The sequence below is a fragment of the Lutra lutra genome, chromosome 1 (genome assembly GCF_902655055.1).
Source record: "Lutra lutra chromosome 1, mLutLut1.2, whole genome shotgun sequence".
NCBI lineage: Eukaryota > Metazoa > Chordata > Mammalia > Carnivora > Mustelidae > Lutra > Lutra lutra.
In genome coordinates, this window is record NC_062278.1 from 87,176,224 (window position 1) to 87,194,317 (window position 18,094).

Consider the following 18,094-nt stretch of genomic DNA (forward strand, 5'->3'; position numbering starts at 1 on the left):
TCTCTGTCAAATAAATAAATAAAAATCTTAAAAATCAGAAGAGTTCACATAGTAATGGCTTCCCTTTAAAAATCTGAAGAAAGGGGCTCCTGGCTGGCTCAGAGGAGCGTGTGACTCTTGATCTCAGGGTTGTGAGTTCGTGCCCCACATCGGGTGTAGAGATTATTTAAATAAACTTTTTTAAAAAATCTGAAGAACTGTTCACCTGGGGCGTGCATTCTCACATGGCAGTGACCTTCACTGCTAAGGACCTGTTGCCTCCTTCGCGTGTGTTTCCCGCAAACCCCACGCACATTCCGTGTTGTGCACTTGACATCGACACCCGAGGTCCCTTGTTCCTTATCCTCCTGCCGGCCCTCTCTTAGAGTAGAAAACCCTTCAGAAGGATAGGAGGATAGGAGGATAAAGCTTCTCCAAGAGGGCCACGAGCTGTTTCTTATACCTGGCCTACTTCCCTGGAGGCATTGGAGTTTGTAGTTCCAGTTCAAGAGCAGCAGAATACTAAAGTTGAAAAGGACCAAGAGGTCAACTCATCCCAGCCACTTGTTTTTGATTTCGGACAGCTTTGGCTGCCTCCTGATTGCTTGTTATTGAGAATTTTCACTGTGCCAGCTTCGTTTAAGTGAATACAGCCCCAGTTCTATGATAGGAACTTCATATCACATGATCACATTTTTTCCTGATTCACAAACTTTTCTGTGACTTGCACCAAGGTATGCACTGTAAAAGGGGGTGAGTTGATAGACACTGTTCAAAACAGAAATGTAGAAACAGGTCATGGAAATCTTTACTTCTGGGAGTAGGAGAACAGCTTCAAATAAGAAGAGGTGCTGATTGTTAACAGTGGAGTCAGACGGCCCAGGTGTGACCTGGCCGGCTTGTTATCCTACCTGAGACCTATTTCCCCATCTGGAAAATGGGGACAGCTATGCCTGATCTCAAAGGGTAGTGCAGATGAGCTTACACAATTATAAGTAAGTGTTAGGCATTATAATGAAAATTTTCAGTTGTAAGGTCTATTGTTATTACTAGAGTTATCACTCTGGACTGCCAGGTTTTTCAGTCACTCAGTCACTCAGTATATATGCCTTGAGCGGTGTCACTGTGGATAAGTCACTGAAAGTCTCTGAGCCCCATTTTCCTTCTGCTCAAAGAGAAGAATAATGCCTGCCCCTCACCCACCCTGACGAGTCAGGAAATCAACTACAGGCCTGTTTGTGAGCCACTCAGTGGCGTTTATAGCCCTGAGCAAATTGTTATTACCACTTTGCTATTAATTAAACTAAGCTTTAAAAATATTGATAGCTAGGGTTTCCAAAGATGCCCGAACTAACCCAAGTTACTTAACCTCCAGTAGGATTTACATTTTTCTCGGGACGCCCCGTGTCTCAGTGGGTTAAGCGTCCAGCTCTTGATCTCAGCCCAGGTCTTAATTTCAGGGTTATGAGTTCCATGCTAGATGTGAGTCCACTTAAAAGAACAAAAAAGGATTTACATTTTCTCAAATTCAACTCACCAAGGGAATGAAGTGCCCAACATTACCCAACCAGAATATTTAGATAAGTCTAGAAGAGATTTCCTTGTGTGCCTTTACTTTGTCTGCCTCCCAGAAATTAAATCAGAGGCAAGATTGTTGGTATAGAGGAATAGACTAATGACTAATTTGCATTTGTGGGTTTTCCCTAAAGAAGACAAGAATTAACAGGACAACATGAAACCTGACTTGCTCACATACAAATTGAGGTTAGAAGCAGACACGGAATGTACGTGTAATGACTACCATGAGGCACTTCCATCACTTCTCAAGGTGCCATGGCTTTGGAGGGCATGGTGACAATAGAAGCCCTACCCATGTTTCATTTCCATTGGACCAGGAGCCTGGGCCTGAGGGAAGAACTCGGAACACGCCTGGGCAGGAAGCTCTTTCTAATTATGGGCAGTGTGCCTGTGAACATGGTTATACCTATACAGGACAGTCCTCATGTTTCAATCCATGTGTGAAATGTATTTTGCTATAGTTGAGCGTCTCCCTGATGTGGCAGCATCCGGAAGGTGGTGTGCATTGTATTATTGACCTAGGTGGACATGTTTAGAGCAAGTCAGGAGGAGCTTAGCATTATGTCAGATCAGAATCAAAGAGACAGTGTGTGATTATTTATTCATTCATCTATTACTTTGTTTATTCAGCAAATATTGAGTAACTGCCATGTTCTAGGCCTCAGCATTGTAGTAGGGAAAACAAGCAATGTCTTTACCCTTGTGAAGTTTATATTGTGTGGGGCAAGAGTGGCATTAATTAAATTGCTTAAATATATATGCAAGATATTTGCACAGTTGCGTGTTATGAGGGCAATGGGGGAAGTAAAGAGGAGATAAGATCCACCCCATCAGAGAAGATATGTCTGATGATGTCACCCTCGTCCTAAGACATCCCATATGCATTAGTCAGCCAGTGTCAAACATAGGGAAATATACTAGGCAGAGGGAACAGAAGACAGCAAAAGGATTGGCATGTTTGGGCAGCAGAAGGGAGGGAAAGCAAGGGAAAGAGTAATATGATATGTCATTGGACATGGGGGCCAGACCATGCAGGACCTAGCCACCACTCTTTTTCACCTGACTGCTGAAATACCAGCACTTAGAAAGGACAGTGGCTTGGACCAGAGTCAATGCAATGAGAACAAGAGCGCTGGCAGGGTTTAAGACGTACCTTAGAAGTAAGAGTGGCAGAACTTAATGAGGGAGTGAATGTCAGGAATGAGGGGGGTAGAAAAAGAAACAAGAAAAACAGGGGTGACTCCTAGCTTGAGTAACTGGATTGTGGTGCCATTTTCTGAGGCTTAAAAGTTAAATAACTTGCCAGACCTCTCTCGATTAGGAAATCAAAGTCTAGTCTGTGTGAATTCCCCTTTTAATTTTTTTAATCTGTCAAGTGAGGTTAGTAAGTTAAATTTCCAAGATATCTTCCAGATTTGCAATTATGTTCTCTTCTAGATTAAATTGTTAACATAGAAACAGCCCGAGGTAGTAAGTAATAATGGTCCGACCTGGTATAAATAGTACTATTGTGGAATAAACCTTTTATATCAAAACTTGTAGCCAAAATTTGGGTAGGCATTTTTTTCCCATGCAAGCAAAAGAAAAGGTGATTTTGTCCATTTTATTTTGGAGATGATGTTTCTTTGGAGTCTTTCAGCAACAAGGTAGTTTGTTCAGTAAAGTAAGATTACATTATAAACTGTCTCTTGCAACCGCAAATCACGACTGCAAAGTCCAAACGATAAATTGCTTACAGCAAAGCAGTTTTTTTTATTTTGTTTTTTAAAGACTGTGCTGGGGCCTCAATCCAGGGTACAGGCAGGTTTCTGCAGAGGGAATGGTGACATTTCAGCGATCCTAAAACCTGCCTGCAGTTCTCCTTCCACCATCTGGGCCTCACCCGTTTTGGCCAGGCCTAAGATTCTAGTGCTAACAGAGACAGTCCTCACTGTTTCAAAGCAGTAAACTTCTGAAATCCACGTCATGAGATAGATCTTTTTTACCCACAGACACAATGGAATTGTGTCCTTGACAAAGGAATTGGTGGGCCATGAGTCTTAAGTATGTGCAACAATATGTGAGTAAAGCAAAGCAGCCACTCGAAGTCTACCCATAAACCCCCATATTGGACCATAAGTCCCTGAACCAGTTAGGATGCTACAAGGCACAGAAAAATCCAACCTAAAAAGCCGTGAGCAGTGAAGATATTTGATGTCTCACAGAACAAGTCTGTTTCAGGCTGGTGCAGCAGTTCTGTGATATCTTAGGGACTCAGGCATATCTCTACCGGCAGCAGAGTGCCTTGACCCTGAGGCATATCACCTCATAATTCAAAATGGCTGCCACAGTTCTGAGAAACACCTGAGCCAACACTGCACCAAAGAAGTAGGTCATTTTCTTCATTGTGTCTCCTTCGGTGAGAGAGAAAGCCTCTCCCAGAAGCTCCAAGCAGACATCCCCTGAAGTCCTTGTCTACGGAGCACCCAATTCCCCCCCATCTAGGTAATAGGACATTACCCTAGACTTGTTCCCCTCTCCTTTATTTCCTTCACTTTCTATGACCTCTCCTTTCAGGTTTTAAATAAACTGCCTCCTACCCTCTATCTCTGTTTACTACATTAATTCTGATCTTCATTATCTGTCTTTCTCCCTGGTTCCACTTTATCTTCCATATTGCCACGGAAACGATCTTTTAGAACACATATCTCATCATGACACCATCCTGCTTAAAAGGCTTCAGTGATTCTTAATCACATATGTGATTACATTTCAGGTTTTTTTTTTCCTAGCTGTAGGAATGACCTCTCCCTTCCCTCTGTTATTAAGAAAAGACTTATCGTGGCAGCTCAGTACAGCTAACAGATCGGTGTAAAGCTGCTGTAATGAAATGGGGTGGGGAAAGGGCCCAGAGCCAGGTGGATCCCCCCACCCTTCTCACAGGGCAGCCACAGAGCCCTTCCCTGGATCCCCAGCAGTACAGGCAAATCGAAACATCTCCATGCCAGTTGATCCAGACCTCAGGAAGGTCAACCAGGCTTAGGTGGTAGTGGAGGCCAAGGTCACAAACATGGTCTCCCAGAGTGTGCAGAGTAAGGAAAGAGGTGAAGAGGGCCAAAGAGACAGCTCAAAGAGGTCTATGAATGCCCTACCTCCAAGCCATGCAATATTCAAGAAAGTTTCTATTTCACCTTCAGACTTTGCGAATGTGCCTTATAGTCTCTGACTGTGTTAGACAAGTTAACCCAATCAGTGGCTCAAGGACAAAGTGAGAATGGTTGAAAACCAAAAGGCAGCTAATAGCAAAAATAGAATAATGCTTTCTAATGGTATGAATTGTTTCTGTGTTTACATATTCATTTTTACGGTGTTTTTTTAAAGGCAAAAGATTTGCAGTTTGCTTGGAATCCCTAAGATTAGTCTTTTTTTTTTTTTTCTTTCACAAAGCTTTTCACATCAGAAATCCAGAGGTAACCAATATTTCATGTATTTCCACTTCTGATCAAGGCAGTTTTGAGTGAAATAGGCATAAGAATGGAATTTCAAACTAAAATATTACCCAAATATGCTAAATATTCTAATCATTCTCCCTGCTCTTGATATTGACCTGTATTTATTCTTTGTGTCCACTTAAGAATTCAGTCTTCTTTATTGTTCTGTGAAGGCTAAAGAGCTGTTTAGACGCAGTTTATATTCTGTTATAGAATATGACCTTCGAAATGAGGAGAAAAATATTAATGAAGACATTGATGGATAGTTTTCACAACAAAGGTGTTAACAGTTTGAAGCAACAGCTTACTGGTTTGTACATTTCAGCAGGCATTTGCATACTCAGTGACACTGTCAGGAGGGAGGAGGGAGAAAGGGAAGAACTGGACAGAGGACACCAGGCAGGAGAGAAGGCCAGGCCCCAGGTGGACCAGACTGTCCATCCTTGGTTTGCTTTTATCCATTCTCATTTCAAGAAGGGTTTGCAAAGAGCTTGTCCTTTTGTGTCTTGTATCATTTCCAGGTAAGCGGGCCATCATTTTGGCTCCCCTTCTGACTCCGACTTCCCTAACCCCATCTGCCATCTACCTAGATCTCATTTCTGTCATCACTGTAGGTTTTTCTGCTTCTGCCTTTATAGGCTGCCCCCATCACACCCTGGAGCTGACCAGTTTTTGGCTACCAGTCTTTGTGTTAGACTTTGTCTAGGCAAGTTTGTATGGGCAGCTCCTCATGGTGCCATTGGATTGGGCTGTTAGCTTCTGTCATTTACTGCCTCCTCCAGACCCTCCAGTTGAGGAGCCCATGCAACCCCTTTCCTCCCCACTTTCAACGGGGACTCCACAGAAATGAGGTACCAGTGAGAAGCCAAAAACATGTATCAATTGTCAGAACCTGCAAACTGATTTTGATTCTCTCCTAATCCTTTTAAATGTGATACGTGTTTAAATTAAGAGGAGCAGAAACAAAAATGATTTGGGGGAAATGATGTTATTTTAGCCTATTTCAGTAATATCCTAACATGATTAAGAAAATTGACTGTCAGATTTGATCAGTGTTGTTGAAGTGAACAGCCATCATTCTCTGGAGGGTCTGGAGTTAAATTCTCACCCAGCGGGAGCAGATTTAATGACTGAAGAATCCAGTAACAACAGGAAATGACCGAATCTCACCAGACCACTGACCTCTTACAGTGCCTCTTTCTCTCTGGTTTTTCAGGTACAACGTGTCTGATTGCTCTCCTATCAGATAAGGACCTCACGGTGGCCAATGTGGGTGACTCGAGAGGGGTCCTCTGTGACAAGGACGGAAATGCCATTCCTCTGTCTCATGATCACAAGCCTTACCAACTGAAGGAGAGAAAGAGGATAAAGAGAGCTGGTGAGCTTGTGAATGCCTCCAAGCACTGGCTGCCATCCTGTTCGGTGAACCAGGCGGCTTGCTTGGATTGCCTGTGGGGGATATGATGTTCGGTTAACTCATGATTTGTAGATCAGCACAGAGGCTGCTGCTGATGCAGCTGAGACTTGACTTTGTGACATTTCTCGTCAAACGGCCGCCGAACTTGCCCTTCCTCATGGCCAAAGATTCCAGAAGAGCCCCCCAAAAAAGGCTAATGGGATCTCTGGGCTCCTGCTTCCCATATCCATTTCCCTCCATCCATACTAAAGTAGCCGTTTCCCAAAGGAACCATGTTTCTTCTAGCTCTGTGCCTTGGCGAGCGCCATCCCCACCAGCCAGTGGGTAACAATTACTTGTCCTTTAAGACCCAGTTTAAGGGCATCCTTTTGGTAAGCCTTCTCTGTCACTGCACCAAAGGTTTCCCTAGTCTAGGTTGGTGCCCCTTCATTTTTCCAACAGCCTATGTGGTTAACCTGTCAGGTTACCTTTCACAATGTACAGACACACTTGGCTCTCTTATCTGGTCTGCCTTCCTGATTGTGAGCTCTTTGAGGGCAGGAACTTGGTCTTGTTCCTCTCTATACTCCCAGCATCTAGCTCAGTGCCTGGCATAAGTAAATATTCTGGGGTTGGTGGGGTGGCGGGGGTCGGGTCTCCTTTTTTCATTCATTTTTATCAACATCTAGAGACTAGGAATACAAACTTACATTTGGAATTGGGATGGGATGGGGAATGGAGTAGACATCCATTAACAATAAATAAGTAAAATAAGGAAATTATCTAGTATATTATAAAGTGATAACCATATGAAGAGACATAAAGCAGGCAAGGGAATTGGGAGTATTGGAGGTGGTCACTCCAGGCCTCACTAAGGTGACATCAGGACAAAGACTTGAAAGAAGATTATCAGTTGCTGATTACATTTTCATGATTCACTTTGGGGAATTCTTTTCTGCCTAGGGAAAGGAAGGATCCCTCTGTCTCCAAACTGACAGCTGCAGCATGTAGGCTCTGCTCGATGTGCCAGCTGTGCAAGGGGAGCTCACGTACCCTGGTCTCTAACCAGAACGGGCCCCTGCTGCCCAGGGTAATTGCGGCTGACTCTTGGTCTCTACAGGTCAGCTTCTGCCAGGAACCTAATCAACATTTGAGTTTTCACAGTGGGAGACTTCCTGTTGAGTCAGAAAGTGTTGAAATTTATTACAACCTCCTGCTTCAGTATCTGCTTGAGATGCAGAATAATTTTTAATGAAAGCTTTAGTCAGGGTTTTTGTTGGTGGGATGGAACAAACAATGCTTTAGGAGTCTGTCAAGCTCTGATGCATGGCAAGCACTACTCTGGCTTCTTCACTTACAAAGACACTGTTTCCTCATGAACCTGCTGTGACCCTGGGCTTAAGATTCCGTTAGCTTCTTGTGGAAGCACAGGCAAGGATGTACGTACGATACCTGGAAATGTCACTTTAGCATCCCGCATGCCCTTCTAAAATGGCATTCCCATTTTATCCTCTCTTCTCATTCCTGCCATACCCAACCACCTGCACCCTCACCCTCCAGGGACGCTTTATAGAGCTGATTTGGACACTGTCTCCAAGGAGGTTAATCTAGCCTGTGTCAAGGGTGTATTTTATAGCAAGGCTTAAGGGACAGTGATTGGTTTTATTGCCTTTGTGTGTATTTTCTCTGACCTTAGCCCTCCTTTCAGGGACCTTTTCCTGTCCTGCTTAGCGTCACAATACACTGCGACCAATCTGGGCCAACTACATGTTGGTCCTTCTGTCTTCACTCCTTTTGTTGTTTCCAACAATAGCAATGATACCAGCTGCTATTTATTGTTCGCTCACTCTGTGCCGGGAGCCAAGCCCAGTTCTTTATGTACACTTTCTCTTTACTTACCTTCTGAGGCTGTTAACATTACCCTCATTTTACAACCGAGGAAGCAGAGCCTCAAAGAGGCGTGTGTGCCCAAGGACACACAGCCAGTGAACGGTGAGATGAGAGCCAAGACCCAGGACACTGACTCCAGAGCTCACGCCTTTGCCTGCTAGACCACACTTTCTGGAATGTTCTCATACGTCCCTGCCCACAGAAGTCCTACCCGTTGTTGAAAGCCCCACTTTTTTGTTCACTCCTCCCCGATCATCACAACCAGTTATCATTGCTCCTCCTCCATCTGACTACAGCACGGAGCAGGTACTAGTTCCTTCCCAAAAGAATGCCACTTTGTGCTCACAGTTGTTAATACATGTAGCTTCTCCTTTCTGCTAGACTATCTACTTTTTTAGAAAAAGACCCGGACCTTCTGTAACTTTATAGCCTGCAAATTGCCTTGCACAGAGTATGCATTTAATAGATAACTGACAAATAATATGTGAATGAACAAAGTTCTAGCTCCCTTAGAGAAAAAATAGTGGTAGATGACACTGAGTACGTGGAATGCATATGGCGTGCAGGCACTATGAAAAGTGATTTTACAAGGAATAACTCCTGTATTTCTCACAACTCAGTGGAATAAGTACTCTTATTGTCCTCATGTTGTAGCCAGGGTAACCTAGAATCAGAAAGCTAGGGCTTCTCATCCGAAATGACAGAGCCAAGAATCAAATCTGCGCAGTCCAACCTAAGAGCCTGAGCCTTTCCCCACTGGGATAACATACATCCTTCTTTAATCCCAGTCCTATCTGGGGAGCTGTTTGGAGATCTAGATGCACCCATGGGTGGCTCAAGCTAAAATGAAGTAGCCCGGTGGTGGTGTCCCGTGCACATACTTGTACCTTTCAGCACTCTTTGGCCATTGTCCTTGAATCCCTACCCTAGGGCTCCCTAGTGTCAGTCAGTGAGGTGCCAAGGTGTTGTTAAGTTAAAACCAATGCCCTCACCTATATGTATCTTCTTACCCTCAGTATTTTTACTGATATATTCCTCAGAGCCTTTAAGATGCCCGGGATGAGGACATGAGGATCTCCTGGTAGTGTGTGAAACCCCAAGCCATGTGGTGGGAAGGCTACTCCTTCCTGGCAGTGCCCAGGGGAGGTGAGGGGGACACACGCAGGAGGTGAGCCTCATGTATGTGCCCCGGACTCTACCATGTGTGTGAGATATTGGCCACTCAAGCTAATGGGCTCATTCTGTCTTTGCAGGTGGTTTTATCAGTTTCAATGGCTCCTGGAGGGTCCAGGGAATCCTGGCCATGTCTCGGTCCCTGGGGGATTATCCGCTGAAAAATCTCAATGTGGTCATCCCAGACCCAGATATCCTGACCTTTGACCTGGACAAGCTTCAGCCCGAGTTCATGATCTTGGCATCAGATGGCCTATGGGATGCTTTCAGCAACGAAGAAGCTGTTCGATTCATCAAGGAGCGCTTGGATGAACCTCACTTTGGGGCTAAGAGCATAGTTTTACAGTCATTTTACAGAGGCTGCCCTGACAATATAACGGTCATGGTGGTGAAGTTCAGGAATAGCAGCAAAACAGAAGAGCAGTGAACCCTTCCGGGTCTCGGCTGCCTTCGACTAAAGGACTCCAAACACACTGGTCTCTTTTAATGTAGTGAAAGGCGTGGGAGTTTCAGTTAGGATCAGCCACCTAGACGTGGGATTCCCCTCCCTGTGGGTCATAGGTCTATATCCAGTAATGAACACAGGGTGCTCTTGGCACATAGCTGAGAGGCTGGAAAATGGTTTCTTCATGTGTTCCCAGTTCTTTCCTCCGATGTTCCACATGTATAAATATATAGCTGTAGATTCACATGTATGATGCGAACGGCGTATGTGCCATCTCCCCTTTGGGGTTCTTTTCAAGACCTCTGCCAGGATTCTCCAGGCACCAGACTCTGTCCTCTCTTTGGAGCGGTGCATGGGGCAGACCTCCAGAGCTGCGGGAGACGGGCTGCTGCGGCCGCTGTGAGTCTGGGTGGACGGGTCGATGCCCGCTGCTGAGAGGCAGAGCCATCCCGAGGAGGCTTTGTCCTCCTGAGCCCAGCTTTTCTGCTCAGCGGTTGCCCAGACACAGATTTGAAATGGTTTATTATTCCGTGGCTGCTTTTGGAGACGGAGGGAAGTGGGGAGGGTGAGAGCCGCCTGTACAGCAGACATAACCTTTTCCCCTGGCTTCCTTTCTTACTGAAATAGACCCTGGGTACAACCTGACCCGTCTTTGTGTGTTTATCCTAATCGTGCATGACCTTAGCCTTTTGCTTCTACCTTACATTATGTAATAGGCAGCTGTGAAACTTCACCACCAGACACCACGATTTTTTGTCTTACCAAGAAACCTATTAGAGGAAATGAATAAAGCAAATCACAATGCCATAATTTCTTCAGTCTTTAAGGGTAGATAGAGGGAAATAGAGGCCAAATAAGTCACAGTGCCCCCTGGGAAATCTGCTGTTTGCATCAGGAGAGAAAGCTCCGATGGTCACCACCCTAAACTAAGCTCCAGCGGCCATTTTTGGGTGGGTTTCCCCCCCTCCCCCCCCTCCCCCTCCTCCCCCCCCTCCCCCCCCCCTCCCCCCGGCCCTAGTAACTTTCAAGTGTCTTTTAAGCGGTGTTCTGATAAGCACAGCCTGGAACTGCGTGTGTGTTCCTTGAAGCCAAGTACACCGTTATCAGCGTGGTCGGGCATTTGGTGACAAAATGCTGGCATGTGGTTCTCCTTGATGGTGGAAAGGCAGCCGCCTGTAACATTTGGTTGTAGATCACTGTCCCCACCAGGTAGCTTTCCCCAGGCAAACACAACCCACTCCACACAGCCCTGCGTTCCGCGGCAACCACGCCGGCAGGGATTCAAGATCAAGCTTGTATTGTTAAGTGGCTCAGAGTTATTTCAGGGCCAAGTTTGCTGCTCTCCATGTCCTGTCACCAAAGTCATCTTTCCAGTGTCAGTATTTTGTAAATTAATTGACAGAGAGTGCCGGGTCAGCCCGTTTGCCTGACTGAGGTGGCTCTAAAAACCAGACAAGATTTTTGTTGTGTCCCCATCCATCCCTCTGTGTCTGAAATGTCAAGGTGTCCGCTTGGTTTTGTCATTCTCAAGTGGGCACTTGTCGTTCGAGCCTCTCAAAAGTCCAATTCACAGGCCACCTGCAGCCCACAGTGCCCCTCCCTCCCCTGCCCTTCTTCAACTGTGGAGCTTTCCTGAAGCAGATTCCCAGGGAGAGCTTGGAAGGATGAAAGATTCCCTTGTGGCTGCCAAGGGCTGCAGCCTGTCTTGATTTCTCCAAGCACTCACCATCCTTTGACTGCAATGAGAATTAATAATGGTTTCCCAAGCGATTTGCTCACTTTTATAAACTGTAACATTAGAATTTCCATGTTAGAATTAGAACCCTGGTTATTTTATTTTTTTTTTTTTTAGCTATAGAATGTTCTAGTACAAAATATCTGTCACCATTTTAGATTGAAATATTTGCCTAATGAGAGACCGTGAACTCTTGTATTTGGGGCAGGGGTCAGGAGAGGAAGGTAGGAGACAGGCTGGTTGTGCTCAGTGATGGGATGGGCAAGCCAGGTGGCCTGAGCTTGCTTGGAGATCTAGGACATTCTGACTCTGGAGAGTTACCCAATGCCCACCATCTAAAGGAACAAGCAGTTTCAGCATTTTATGCTACACAGTCCCATTTCCTTTTTTATTTTTAACTTAACCCTAAAATTCATATTGACAAGGGAAAGAGATTTTTAAATTCCATGATCATTGCTACTGTCTAAAATGAAAACAGACATGTTTGGGTGAGGACAAACAATCAAAGCTACAGGAAATTAGTGTTTTTTCACCTGCACAGGGTCTTCCTCGTGGTGCTGAGGGCAGCAGTGCTCGCCTTCTCCTCCACCTGAGGTTACCGGGTGTCTTCTACAGTTTGCTTTGTAGAATTATTCATTTCTGAATTTAACCATTTAGTGTGTGTATTTCCTACTCCCTTTCTTTCTGCCTCTTTTCCTCCCACTTTGGTTTTTAGATTTTTTTTAAAAGACAGACATTTTAGGCAAAATAGTAGCTGTTTGATTAAGAGTTATGTCTAAAATCAGAGAGCTTTGCTTCCTTCCCCCATCCTGGAGCTCTCTCTCTGCCCCTTGTCCAGCTGTTAGGGGTCTGTAGACATCCCCCCCCACCCCTCGGGGTGCCCTGTGGCTCATTTTCTAGGGACAAGGGAAAAGTTGAATCTAGCCTTTAGGCAAATTGATTTGAGAAGTTTGCATGTGAAGCTTCCTTAAACAGCACTGCCAAAGCTTTGGAATTGTCACATGAGGCTGCCCAGATTCCCCAGCCTGAGTTCGCATTGCCAATAGCCCCATGGTGCCAAATTTTGGGACGGTTTTACATTCTTTTAGAAATGACGTGGGAATGAATGACCACATGCTTATGAGCCCCCAGCAAGACACCAAATGCAGATCTAATGTCTCCTCCATGCACCACTGCTGCCCCACTGGCAATCTGTACTCTTAACATGGGTTGGGACTTGGGGGGCGGGGCGGAGGGGGAGACAAGATAGGGAAAATGTTTTTGAAAACTCACTGTATTTGCAATTCTCTCATTAAAGGAGTAGACAATACTTACATTACAAACTCCAAAGCTAGTTCCCAAGACCTACATTATGTGACCAACTTGCCCAAGGCACTGAGCTCTGAAGTCTAAGTCAGTCTAATTCTAATATAACGTGACTACACATATGTACACATTTGCAGTAACCAGTGGCTACGTTCTATTCTTTGCCTTAGATGGAAGGTACCGGCCTCTTGAATCTTACCTCTATAATAAGAGAATTACAGAGAGTGTTTTTCTAGAGTGAAGGAGCATATGCAATGTGGATGATTTAAAACAAGGCTTATTTCATACAACTGCAATGATTTCAACCCACATACATTCTGTGCAAACGGGATTGCGTGAGGATGATGGCATCATTTCAATCCTATCAGAAGTAATTCTGGGAAACTGATTATTGAATTGGATCATTGGGATATCTGTCAATAAAATGAAGGATACACAAGGGAGTGATCACTTTTTCCTTTGCCAAGTATATCTTGATTTTCCGGATTTTTTCCCACTGAATTATTGCTAGATCTAATACTCTTACAACTATGTCAATGAAGAAGGTTTGGAAAGGGCAACATTTCACTGTGCATTTGAAAGTGTGTGAATACACGCTTGGGATGAAGCTTTATTCTTCCATGATTTCAGAAATGATTTTTTTTCTCCTTTGATCCATCATCATTAGACTGCCCTTCCCTTAATGTTCTAAAATTGCCTTAGGGCGTCACACCAGCATTCCTGAACTAGCTCTGCAGAAATGACCTGTTAGATACCACCCTGGGGCCTATGTAATTGCCTCTAGATTAAATCATTGGTATCTGGACTTTTTTTTTTTTTTTAAAGATTTTTATTTATTTATTTGACACACAGAGAGAGAGAGATCACAAGTAGGCAGAGAGGCAGGCAGAGAGAGGAGGAAGCAGGCTCACTGCCGAGCAGAGAGCCTGATGCGGGGCTCGATCCTAGGACCCTGAGATCATGACCCGAGCCGAAGGCAGAGCCTTAACCCACTGAGCCACCCAGGTGCCCCGGTATCTGGACTTTTGAACTACTTAGTTGAACAGGAGTAATAGAATCCAGTGCCCCCACAAAGTGTGTTCCATAGAACATGAGTTCCAAAGTGATCTTCCAAATATAGGGTTCCAGGGTCAAATGAGTTTGGGAAACATACTATCTTAAAAAGTTAGTGCATATAAGCACATAGAAGGTTTTAATTTAAATGTCCTATGGGTGGACGGTGGGGAGAGGGGGAGAAACACACTGCATTTGTAATTTCAGTCAACTCAGGGTTTTCCAGATTAATTTGGCCAGAGAAGCTTTTTTGAGTAACACCTAGTAACATTCCAAGGCCCCTGTGTTCCATAGGACCCACGTTAGGAATTTGTTAGGCTGAATTTGTTAATGAAAGTGGTGATAAGAAACAGTATGACTTAATAAGACCCTTCAGCAGCTTCCCATTGATAACAGAAGCCCAGCAATCCTGCCTGAAGCCCTGAACTTCTCTCTTTTATGTTACTAATAAACAGGAGCCTTGCCAAATAGCTAGGGATTTCTCAAATTTCATTCCAAGAGCTTTCAGTTGTGCTTTTGAAGTCATCTTTGCTTTCCAGATTGAACCAAAATAAATATTTTTACATTTCATCACTATGTGAAAGTTTAAATATATATATTTAAAACAATAGAAAAGGGGGAAAAAGACATTTGGTTATAAATCATTTTAAAATTTTAACTAGGTTTTTAAATTTATGTATCCATTGTATAATAATGGAAAGGTAAACTATTAACACTTATTTATTCTTTCCTTTGTCATTCTTTCCAGATTCAATGAAATACTCTGAAATCAATCAAAGTTCATTCGTTCTAAAATCCCTGTCCCATGTTTTCCCACCTTTGACATTTTATGTATAAGATTAACTTTGGTGAGTTATCTCTTGCCTAAAATGTAGGGCTTGACTATAGCTCCAGGCTCGTCACTCTCGGCCTGGGCAGGGCTGGGAAGCTCTAGGGAATTCCGAAATAATGGATGAAACAAATTTAGTCCCAAACACAGTGCACAGTGAATTTAGGGTAAAATCATTAATCAGAATTACCTCCAGTTATTTAGGAATACATCCATCCTGTGGACATTACCCAAAATAGTAAAAAACCGACAGTAGGACTGCTTAAGCTAGGTGGCAGATTCAGCGGGCAAGTGACAGTGGAATTAGATATGTGCTTCTAAACATGTTTGGTAATATGTAAACTTTTTTGCTAATTCTTAATGTTGATGCTTTGTCCATTATTTTTTCTTCTTACCACTGTTTAACTGAGGGTGGATTATGATCATTTTGATGTGTTTAGTAATAACCGCACCATCATTTGTACAATCACTTTAATAAAGCCAAGTTAAGGACTTTGAAGAGAGCATGTAGTAGCTATTCATTTTAACAAATCATCATAGGCCTTCTCACAGTTCGAAACCCTGCCAACAGGCAAGCAAGCAGCAGAGGTGTAGTTTATATTTAGAGATGTGGTTCCATTTATTCTAGAAGTCCTATAATCTGGCATTTAACTACAAAATCCCCTCTGACATTTGCCAAATCCAAATTAATCTCAAAATCTCCAAAGACCTGAGTCCTTGGCTCTGAGCACAAGCAGATTGCTACGAAGGTTCTGCTGGCAGATTGTGATGGGGGAGGGTTGGGGGGGGGCGCGACAGTGTGCCTGGGTCACTCACTGACTCTGTGGGAGAGGGACTGTGTAACCGCCACACTCTGTCTTCACCTTTTGTCACGAGGAAAGTCAGAGGTTAAAGATGATATCATGTTTCTATATGAATCTGACAATGCATAATTTAAAACGTGTTCACGCAGAAGCAAAGGCAGAAGTAATAATCAAGGAATTGGGGAAGGAAACCTTTAGGGTACTCAGACATTAAAAATGAAAAAAGTAGGTTTTCTGAAAGTTGGATTATCAGACTTCGGTCATGGCAACTGCGGACACCGGCACACAGATCAGTGGGAGGCAGCTGTTCCAACATCTCATGTTATTCAAACAAGAGGCTTCCTATGAAGAGTATTGGCTAATGCTTTCTTTTTACATATTAATAAAGACAGAATTCTAAAGCTTGTATAGGACTGTTAGAAAAGGCAAACTCGCGTCTAAGAAAAAGAGCTTGGAACATTTCTTAATTTAAAAAAATGGCAAAATTAATTTCCAGTATGGTCAAAGAAAGTAAAGAAAAGCATTTTTCAGAAAATATAAAAGACAAAATTAAAAGAGAATACTATAAGATGAAATATTTTAAATTATGAAAAGGAGGCATATGTTCTTACATTATGAATCATGCTTTCTGATATTTGTGTTTTTTCTGAAGCTAAGGAGATAACACTGAAATAAGAAAATGAACATTGAGTTATTTGTAAAGTCAGTACCATTACAGTCCTTATTCCATTCTTTCCCAATGAAAATGGATACGTGTACCTACCTTATTTATTGCTGTCCTAAACCACCTTTACTCATCTAGGTTCTGTTTACTTTGCAGTCTTAGACGTGGTTTTACCCTGCATCCTCACAATTTTTGCATTTTGGAGTTTTTAAATGGAAATACCCACCTTTTGGAGTTTTTTTAAATAGTCAGACTAAGTGATAGGCCTTTCATTTTAGAGTGGCCAGATAAAACCAAAGTCAGATCGATGCAGTCACAGCTCCCACAGAGAGCGAGGTGTAGTAGGCATAATTTTTCAAACACCCACATGAATACCAGTGAGTATGCAATTTAAAACAATTACAAAAACAAAAAAACAGAGTGATTCAGTGTTCTTGCTTTTTGGAGGTTTTCTAATTCATATGTGACAAAGGGTCATATTTGTTCATATAATTTTTTTTTAAAAACCACCGACTGCAGAGAAATGATGTTTTAGACATCTTTATCCCAAGAGAATGATGTGTCCTGTGCAAATTTTAAATTTCTGTCTGTATTAGTACCTATAAGAACAAACAATGATTGGTGAATGTGCTAATGAAAAGATACAAATCCTGCTGTTTGAGAAAAAAGTAGAACCATGGGACGTGAAGCAAGACTGTGGCCCCCACTTAGGCCTCAGGACTACAGCCAAACGGTTTTCATGTGTCAGTCATTTTGAGTGTCCTTTTATCTCAGGTTTAGATTCAGAAAATAGAGTAATAACCGCAAAAATGGAGAAGAGCCAATAACTTTTGCTTCTATTTTAGAAAGCAGGGGCACCAGCCTGGCTCCGTTGGGGGAGCACGCAACTCTTGATCTCAGGGTCGTGAGTTCAAGCTTCACGTTGGGCATAGAGATTACTATGAAAAAAAGTCAGAAAGCAGTGTTTGCCCTTTTTAATTTGTCTGCAACACTTGTTCATATTGAAACATTAATGCCTATGACATTGTCTCCAGTTTACCCTCTAATTACTCAAGCAAATGGATTTGATTTATAGCACTTACACGGACTTCAGTTCAGGCTGTCCAGTTAAAATCTATTTTGCGATGCCTCAGGCATTCCTATGGTGAGCCAGGAAAAAGAAAACAGGAACAAAAGAAGAAAATCTTTAGTAAAATCAAAGAACAGTTATTCTGACAAGCCTGGAAAATAGTACTGAAAAAATTAATTCCAAAACCCTCCAACGTGAACCATGTTCATGTACATAATTTCTATATGCCAAATGTATAGGATATATTTTTAAATCTAAGCATCGTTGCATTCATAACAGATTGGTTTACCTTATGAACGGATTTAATTAGAAAAGTCATTATATTTGCTGTAAGTACATCTGCTTTTATGTTTTGTTATTTCCTTTCCTTTTCTTTCTTTCTTTTTTTTTTTTCCTGAGCACCTGTGATGTGCCAAGCAGAGAGGGTCAGAGTAGATCTAGAGGTGATCATTCAGGCATCATCTCTGCTTTCTTAGAGTTTACAGCTCAGTGGAGGATTCATAGGTATAACACTCAGCACTGGCTGAACGGGGTGAAAATTGGCATCTTTCATGATTTCCTCCCATGGCCTTGGATTTGTGAGGACAAGGCAGAATTACAGTAATTCTTCCCTACACATAAGAGAGTGCATGACAAAAGATTAGGTATATCTTGCTCACATCCAATCAAATTCCATCAGATAGTTACTCCATGTTAGATCACCTA

General features: G+C 43.1%; 1 protein-coding gene across 2 annotated transcripts in view; it reads left to right on the forward strand.

Moving 5' to 3' along the window:
- Positions 1 to 15,352, forward strand: part of PPM1L (protein phosphatase, Mg2+/Mn2+ dependent 1L) — a 301,786-nt gene extending 286,434 nt beyond the window's left edge. For both annotated transcript variants that reach the window (XM_047729272.1, XM_047729280.1), the window contains exons 3-4: positions 6,244 to 6,405; positions 9,567 to 15,352. In XM_047729272.1, coding sequence (XP_047585228.1) covers positions 6,244 to 6,405; positions 9,567 to 9,913 — 509 coding nt within the window. In that variant the 3' untranslated portion in view covers positions 9,914 to 15,352. The remainder of the gene's footprint in view (positions 1 to 6,243; positions 6,406 to 9,566) is intronic.
- Positions 15,353 to 18,094: the final 2,742 nt, after the last annotated feature.